The following is a 9577-nucleotide window of genomic DNA, read 5'->3' as shown; positions in this document are numbered from 1 at the left end:
TAAGCTTTTCCCAAGTATGGAAACAAGAAACCATCAAAATTCTTCTCCAGAAGCAAGCTAACTTCTATAACAATATCTGATCTAAACAATGGTTAAGCTAAGTACTATTTTAAGCATTTTTCATGGATTATCTGTAATCCTCACAATAATAGCCAGTAAATGGTAGAGCTGGGATTCAAACACAGGCCGTCTGGCACTGACTCATGTGATCTTACCCATTACGCTCACAGCCTCTTAATAATATTATATGACTGGAACAAAATTTATATACAAAAATAAGTACGCTGGGCAGCCCTGGTGGCGCAGCGGTTTAGCGCCGCCTGCAGCCAAGGGCGTGATCCTGGAGACCCGGGATCGAGTCCCACATCAGGCTCCCTGCATGGTGCCTGCTTCTCCCTCTGCCTGTGTCTCTGCCTCTCTCTCTAGCTGTGTCTCTGCCTCTCTCTCTCTAGCTGTGTCTCTATGAATAAATAAATTAAAAAAATAAAATAAGTACGCTTTCTGTGTAAAAATAACCAAATAAAAGTAAAATGGAAAAATAAGGAGAAAAGATAAAATGCCTACTATGCTTTAAAAGAAGTTTACATGAAGAAAACATTAAGGTACAACTAAAGAAGATACCTGTAATAAATTAAAAGAAATAACATACACCTAGGTGGACAGATATCAAATCTATGTTAATACATGACCTCTAGAAAAATAACAACAGCCTACTTTTTTAAGAACTACTTCAACATGCCATCCAGACTAAGGAAGACCCGGAAACTTCCAGGCTACGTGAGCCATGGCCACGGCCGCATCAGCAAGCACCAGAAGCACCCAGGAGGCTGGGATAATGCTGGTGGCATGCATCACCACAGGATCAACTTTGACAAATATCACCCAAGTTACTTTGGAAAAGTTGGTATGAGACATTACCACTTAAAGAGGAACCACAGCTTCTGCCCAACTGTCAACCTTGATAAACTGTGGACCCTAGTTGTTGAGCAGACATGGGTAAATGCCACCAAAAACAAGACTGGAGCTGCTCTTATTATTGATGTGGTGCGATCAGGCTACTACAGTTTTGGAAAAGTTGGTAAGCTCCCAAAACAGACTGTCATCGTGAAGGCTAAATTCTTCAGTTAGAAGAGCTGAGGAGAAGATAAGGGGGGGGGGGGGGGGGGGGCGCCTGCATTCCAGTAGTTTGAAGCCACATAGGGAGAGGTTCATTAAATGCTAACAAGTGCTTTTCAAAAAAGTTTTTAATTTAAAAATAAAAAATATATAGAACTACTCTAATTGACAGTCAAAGCTCATATGGAAAAATAAAAAGGAAAGGAAAACCAAGAAAATTCAGAATAATAGAGGTGTTTACAATAAGATATTGAAACATATTTAAATTTACAGTAAGTAAAAATGCATAATAGTAAAATGTAAATAGATCTACGGACTATCCAGAAGTAGACCCAATTGGAATTTAACATGTGAAAAAAGTGACATTTTAGGATAATGGACAAAAAAGTATAGTTAGTATTCACTAACTGATGTTGGGCTAAAAGGATATACATAAGGACAACTACAATTCAATTTCTATCTTACCTTTTACAACATAAAAATCCCATATGGTGCAAAGATTTAACTATAAAAAGGAAATTAAAAGAAAAATATAAGAAAACACAAAAGAAAATGTTTTATAATGACAGAATGCAAAAACGATTTTTTTGTGCACCTGATCCAAGAAAAGAAAAGAAAAGACATTGAAGTATGATAAACATAATCATTTTTTAAAGTAACATATAGGGGGAAATCCACCATAATTTAAATCAAAAGAGAAATGAAAAATTGGCCAAAACAATATAGCAACATAGATAAATGGCTTATTTCCTTAATATATAAAGCTATTCTATAAATCAATAAGGAAAATATCTAACATTCTAAAAAATTAGTAAATAAGGGATATGAACCACTACTAAAAAGAAATTAAAATGGACTTAAGTATATCTAGAGATGTTTAAATTATACTAATAAAAAGAAAAATTAAAGCTATCAAATACCTGCACAGTGAAAAAAAAAAAAAAACATTAAAACCAAAATGCAACCTACTGAATAGAAGTTATTTGCAAATCATACATCCAAAAAGGGGTAAATATCCAAAATATTTAAACAACTTTACATCAATAAACAAACAACCTGATTTAAAAATAGAGAATAAATAGATATTTTTCCAAAAAAGACACAAAGAGGCCATCAGGCACATGAAAAGAAGGTCAACGTCTCTAATCATCAGGGACATAAAAATCAAAACCACAATAAGGTATTATCTGTCAGATTGGCTATTGTCAGAAAGACCAAAAAAATAACAATTTTGGTGAGGATATGGAGAAAAGGGAACCTTTATACACTGTTGGCTGAAATGTAAATTGGTGCATCCACTGTAGAAAACAGTAGGAGGTTCCTCCAAAATTAAAACTGTAACTACTAGGGCACCTGGGTGGCTCAGTCAGTTGAGTGTCAGCCTTCAGCTCAGGTCATGATCTCAGGGTCCTGGGATTGAGCCCTGTTTTGGGCTCCCTGCTCACTGGGAAGTCTGCTTCTCCATTTCCCTCTCTGCCCCTTCCCCTGATCATGCTCCTTCTCTCCCCAATATAAATAAATAAAATATTTTAAAATATATACATATATAACCACCATATGATAGGATAATACCACTTCTAGGTATTTATCCAAAGAAAAAACCAACTCAAAGATATATATACATCCCTATGTTCATCACAGCATTATATACACAATCAACATACAGAAGCAACCTAAGCATCCATACATAAATGGATAGACAAGATGTGGTGCATATATATATACACATATACATGGTGGAATATTATTCCATTGTAAAAAAAAAAAAATGAAATCTTGCCATTAGCAGCAAAAGGGATATACATAACATAGAGGATATTATGCTAGATGAAAAAGTCAGAGAGAGACAAATATCATACCTTGTATGTAGACTCTAAAAATCAAAACAAATGAACAAACAAAATAAAACAGAAAGAGACTCACAGATACAGAAATCGACTATTGGTTACCAGAGGTAGGAAGGCTTATGTGAATGGGCGAAACAAAAGAAAGGGACTAAGATGTACAAAATTCCAGTTATAAAATAAATAAGTCACAGGGATATAATGCACAACATAGGGAATACAGTCAATAATATTGTAATAACTTTGTATAGTGACAGACGGTAACTACATTTATAGTGGAGATCATTTCATTATGTATAAAAAAATCAAACTTCCATGATGTACATCTGAAACTAATAGCATATTGTATGTCAACTGTACTTCCATAAAGTGGGAATAGCAGCCCCTTGATCCCAAAACTGTTGTGTGAATGAACATATAAGACAAAGACAGCTTGCTGATCACCAAACTCACTTCCTCTTTTTCCTTTTTTTTTTTTTTTTAAGATTTATTTATTCATGAGAGAGAGAGAGAGAGACAGAGAGACAGAGAGAAGTAGAGACACAGGCAGAGGGAGAAGCAGGCTCCATGCAGGAAGCCTGACATGGGACTCGATCCCGGGTCTCCAGGATCCCGCCCTGGACTGAAGGCAGGGCTAAACCACTGAGCCACCGGGGCCGCCCCTCAGTTCCTCTTTTTCCAAGAGCACATTCAATTATACCTGCAAGCCTCTTTTTCCCTAAGATGTAGGGATATAACTGAACTCTAGTCAATGATTGGACCTGACCTCTAAAAGCCTTTCACATGCCGTCCTTTATGCTCTTTGCCCTCTTGCCAGACAGATATTACTGACCAGCTCAGCCTCAAATACACATATTAAAGATTATAGGGCCTCTTTTAGTTGGGGTCCCTTTAATGACTGATGAGAGCAAAGATTCCCCTCACCACACAAACATATTGCTGATTTAGATCACTCTCCTTTGGGTCTAAAGAATATCTTTTGGGAGGGGAGGGGCAAGATGGCGGAAGAGTAGGGTCCCCAAGTCACCTGTCCCCACCAAATTACCTAGATAACCTTCAAATCATCCTGAAAATCTACGAATTCGGCCTGAGATATAAAGAGAGAACAGCTCAAATGCTACAGGGAGAAAAGTGCGTGCTTCTATCAAGGTAGGAAGACGGGGGAAAAAAGAAATAAAGAAACAAAAGGCATCCAAGAGGGAGGAGCCGGGCTAAGGCCGGGGCGAGTGTATCCAGGACAGGAAGCCCCGTCCTGCAGAAGCAGGAGCTTCACCAATCTTCCCAGCGGAAAGGCACTCACAGGGAGTTAGAGCAGGACCCCAGGAGGGCGAGGATGCCCTCAGGCTCCCTGGGACCCTAAACAGACACCTGTGCCCCGGGGAGAGCCCCACACCCCGTGGCTGAGCTCCCTAAAGGGCTGCAGCATGCGCACAGCTGGACCCGGGAGCAGCTCGGAGGGGCTCGGGCGGAGGCTCTGCGGGGAGGGGGCTGCGCCTCTGGGAGTGGGAATCCAACAGCGCAAGCCCAGGACCACAGGGCAGAACACAGCCCAGGATCTGGCCTCCCCCCAGGACAGGCAGAGGCCAGGAGGGCCCAGGACAGCAAGGACTCTCCTGCCCCAAGCTGAGCAGATCAGCGGCCCCGCCCCAGAGCCTCCAGGTCCCTGCAGACTGAGAGCTCCCTAGTTACTGCGGGAGCTGACTCTAGGGCTGCAGAGCTGGCTGCCGCCACTGTGGTTGTTCCTCCTGGGGCCTCACGGGGTACAAACCCCCAATGAGCCTCACAGGGGCCTCACCAGATAAACAGGATAAACATCACTCACTGAGCCCTGCACCAGGCAGGGGGCAGAGCAGCTCCCCCAAGTGCTAACACCTGAAAATCAGCACAACAGGCTCCTCCCCCAAAAGACCAGCTAGACGACGGGAAAAACAGATTGTTGACTAAGCAGAACTGGAAAGTTCCAGGGGAAGTCAAGGGACTTACAGTATACAGAATCAGAGGATACTCCCCTTGTTTTGTTTGGTTTTGTTTTTTGCTTTTTGCTGTTTGCTTCCCCCACCCCTTTTTTTCCTTTCTTTCTTTTTTTTTCTTCCTTTTTTTCTTTTCTTTCCTTCTTTCTCTTCTTTTTCTCCTTTTCTCAACACAACCTGTTTTTGGCCACTCTGCACTGAGCCAAAGGACTAGAAGGAAAAACTCACCTCAAAAGAAAGAATCAGAAACAGTCCTCTCTCCCACAGAGTTACAAAATTTGGATTACAATTCAATGTCAGAAAGCCAATTCAGAAGCACTATTATAAAGCTTCTGGTGGCTCTAGAAAAAAGCATACAGGACTCAAGAGACTTCATGACTGCAGAATTTAGATCCAATCAGGCAGAAATTAAAAATCAATTGAATGAGATGCAATCCAAACTAGAAGTCCTAACGACGAGGGTTAATGAGGTGGAAGAACAAGTGAGTGACCTAGAAGACAAGTTGATGGCAAAGAGGGAAACGGAGGAAAAAAGAGACAATTAAAAGACCATGAGGATAGATTAAGGGAAATAAACGACAGCCTGAGGAAGAAAAACCTACATTAATTGGGGTCCCGAGGGCGCCGAAAGGGACAGAGGGCCAGAATATGTATTTGAACAAATCATAGCTGAAAACTTTCCTAATCTGGGAAGGGAAACAGGCATTCAGATCCAGGAAATAGAGAGATCCCCCCCTAAAATCAATAAGAACCGTTCAACACCTCGACATTTAATAGTGAAGCTTGCAAATTCCAAAGATAAAGAGAAGATCCTTAAAGCAGCAAGAGACAAGAAATCCCTGACTTTTATGGGGAGGAGTATTAGGGTAACAGCAGACCTCTCCACAGAGACCTGGCAGGCCAGAAAGGGCTGGCAGGATATATTCAGGGTCCTAAATGAGAAGAACATGCAACCAAGAATACTTTATCCAGCAAGGCTCTCATTCAAAATGGAAGGAGAGATAAAGAGCTTCCAAGACAGGCAGCCACTGAAAGAATATGTGACCTCCAAACCAGCTCTGCAAGAAATTTTAAGGGGGACTCTCAAAATTCCCCTTTAAGAAGTCCAGTGGAACAATCCACAAAAACAAGGACTGAATAGATATCATGATGACACTAAACTCATATCTTTCAATAGTAACTCTGAACGTGAACGGGCTTAATGACCCCATCAAAAGGCGCAGGGTTTCAGACTGGATAAAAAAGCAGGACCCATCTATTTGCTGTCTACAAGAGACTCATTTTAGACAGAAGGACACCTACAGCCTGAAAATAAAAGGTTGGAGAACCATTTACCATTCGAATGGTCCTCAAAAAAAAGCAGGGGTAGCCATCCTTATATTAGACAAACGAAAATTTACCCCGAAGACTGTAGTGAGAGATGAAGAGGGACACTATCTCATACTTAAAGGATCTATCCAACAAGAGGAATTAACAATCCTCAATATATATGCCCCGAATGTGGGAGCTGCCAAATATATCAATTAATAACCAAAATTAAGACATACTTAGATAATAATACACTTATACTTGGTGACTTCAATCTAGTGCTTTCTACACTCGATAGGTCTTCTAAACACAACATCTCCAAAGAAATGGGAGCTTTAAATGATACACTGGACCAGATGGATTTCACAGATATCTACAGAACTTTACATCCAAACTCAACTGAATATACATTCTTCTCAAGTGCACATGGAACTTTCTCCAGAATAGACCAGATACTGGGTCACAAATCGGGTCTGAACCGATACCAAAAGATTGGGATCATCCCCTGTGTATTCTCAGGCCATAATGCCTTGAAATTAGAACTAAATCACAATAAGAAGTTTTGGAAGGACTTCAAACATGTGGAGGTTAAGGACCATCTTGCTAAAAGATGAAAGGGTCAAGCAGGAAATTAAGGAAGAATTAAAAAGATTCATGGAAACTAATGAGAACGAAGATACAACCGTTCAAAATCTTTGGGATACAGCAAAAGCAGTCCTGAGGGGTAAATACATCGCAATACAAGCATCCATCCAAAAACTGGGAAGAACTCAAATACAGAATCTAACCTTACACATAAAGGAGCTAGAGAAAAAAACAGCAAATAGATCCTACACCCAGCAGAAGAAGAGAGTTAATAAAGATTCGAGCAGATCTCAACGAAATCGAGACAAGAACTGTGGAATAGATCAACAAAACCAGGAGTTGGTTCTTTGAAAGAATTAATAAGATAGATAAACCATTAGCCAGCCTTATTAAAAAGAAGAGAGAGGAGACTCAAATTAATAAAATCATGAATGAGAGAGATCACTACCAACACCAAGGAAATACAAACGATTTTAAAAACATATTATGAACAGCTATACGCCAATAAATTAGGCAATCTAGAAGAAATGGATGCATTCCTGGAAAGCCACAAACTACCAAAACTGGAACAGGAAGAAATAGAAAACCTGAACAGGCCAATAACCAGGGAAGAAATTGAAGCAGTCATCAAAAACCTCCCAAGACACAAAGTCCAGGGCCACATGGCTTCCCTGGGGAATTCTATCAAACGTTTAAAGAAGAAACCATACCTATTCTCCTAAAGCTGTTTGGAAAGATAGAAAAAGATGGAGTACTTCCAAATTCGTTCTATGAGGCCAGCATCACCTCAATTCCAAAACCAGACAAAGACTCCATCAAAAAGGTAAATTATAGAGCAATATCCCCGATGAACATGGATGCAAAAATTCTCAACAAGATACTAGCCAATAGGATCCAATAGTACATTAAGAAAATTATTCACCATGACCAAGTAGGATTTATTCCCGGACACAAGGCTGGTTCAACACCCGTAAAACAATCAATGTGATTCATCATATCAGCAAGAGAAGAGCCAAGAACCATATGATCCTCTCAATAGATGCAGAGAAAACATTTGACAAAATACAGCATCCATTCCTGATGAAAACTCTTCAGAGTGTAAGGATAAAGGGAACACTCCTCAACATCTTAAAAGCCATCTACAAAAAGCTCACAGCAAATATCATTCTCAATGGGACAGCACTGGGAGCCTTTCCCCTAAGATCAGGAACAAGACACGGATGTCCAAACTCACCACTGCTATTCAACATAGTACTGGAAGTCCTAGCCTCAGCAATCAGACAACAAAAAGACATTAGAGGCATTCAAATTGGCAAAGAAGAAGTCAAACTCTCCCTCTTCGCCGATGACATGATACTCTACATAGAAAACCCAAAAGACTCCACCCCAAGATTGCTAGAACTCATACAGCAATTTGGCAGCATGGTAGGATACAAAATCAATGCCCAGAAGTCAGTGGCATTTCTATACACTAACAATGAGACTGAAGAAAGAGAAATTAAGGAGTCAATCCCATTTACAATTGCACCCAAAAGCATAAGATACCTAGGAATAAACCTAACCAAAGAGGTAAAGGATCTATACCCTAAAAACTATAAAACACTTCTGAAAGAAATTGAGGAAGACACAAAGAGATGGAAAAATATTCCATGCTCATGGACTGGAAGAATTAATATTGTGAAAATGTCAATGTTACCCAGGACAATTTATACATTTAATGCAATCCCTATCAAAATACCATGGACTTTCTTCGGAGAGTTAGTACAAATTATTTTAAGATTTGTGTGGAATCAGAAAAGACCCCGAATAGCCAGGGGAATTTTAAAAAAGAAAACCATAGCTGTGGGCATCACAATGCCAGATTTCAGGTTGTACTACAAAGCTGTGGTCATCAAGACAGTGTGGTACTGGCACAAAAACAGACACATAGATCAGTGGAACAGAATAGAGAATCCAGAAGTGGACCCTGAACTTTATGGTCAACTAATATTCGACAAAGGAGGAAAGACTATCCACTGGAAGACAGTCTCTTCAATAAATGGTGCTGGGAAAATTGGACATCCACATGCACCTCTTCTCATGGACCCACCCGCAGGGTGTCGGGAGCCCCACCGAAGGGCCAAGGAGGGAGGAGGCTGAGGAGCGTGAGGCAGATGCCCCCCGCCGCAGTCAGGCTTCTCCTGCCTCCCATCTCTCGTCTTCTTAGAGTTTTATTCCTTTCCTTTTTTTGAGATTTTTTTTCCCGTGTGTTTATTTTTTATTATTTTTCAAGATAAGGAGAAAGAAAGTACCCAGCAAATGGGCATTTAAAAAAAAAAAAAAAAAAGTCTCTTGCACCATCCACAAAGATAAACTCAAAATGGATGAAAGATCTAAATGTGAGACAAGATTCCATCAAAATCCTAGAGGAGAACACAGGCAACACCCTTTTTGAACTCGGCCACAGTAACTTCTTGCAAGATACATCCACGAAGGCAAAAGAAACAAAAGCAAAAATGAACTATTGGGACTTCATCAAGATAAGAAGCTTTTGCACAGCAAAGGATACAGTCAACAAAACTCAAAGACAACCTACAGAATGGGAGAAGATATTTGCAAATGACGTATCAGATAAAGGGCTAGTTTCCAAGATCTATAAAGAACTTATTAAACTCAACACCAAAGAAACAAACAATCCAATCATGAAATGGGCAAAAGACATGAACAGAAATCTCACAGAGGAAGACATAGACATGGCCAACAAGCATATGTGAA

General features: G+C 40.1%; 1 protein-coding gene across 1 annotated transcript; it reads left to right on the top strand.

Moving 5' to 3' along the window:
- The first annotated feature begins 735 nt into the window (after nt 1–735).
- On the top strand, nt 736–1132 carry LOC112678790 (60S ribosomal protein L27a-like). Its single transcript, XM_035704523.1, has one exon. The coding sequence runs from the start codon at nt 736–738 to the stop codon at nt 1126–1128; it is 393 nt and encodes a 130-aa protein (XP_035560416.1). The 3' UTR covers nt 1129–1132.
- The last annotated feature ends 8445 nt before the right edge of the window (nt 1133–9577 follow it).

Source organism: Canis lupus, chromosome 22, assembly GCF_003254725.2.
Source record: "Canis lupus dingo isolate Sandy chromosome 22, ASM325472v2, whole genome shotgun sequence".
NCBI classification, from domain to species: domain Eukaryota; kingdom Metazoa; phylum Chordata; class Mammalia; order Carnivora; family Canidae; genus Canis; species Canis lupus.
The sequence above is the reverse complement of the archived record's forward strand: the minus strand, read 5'-3'. Positions and strand labels throughout refer to the sequence as shown.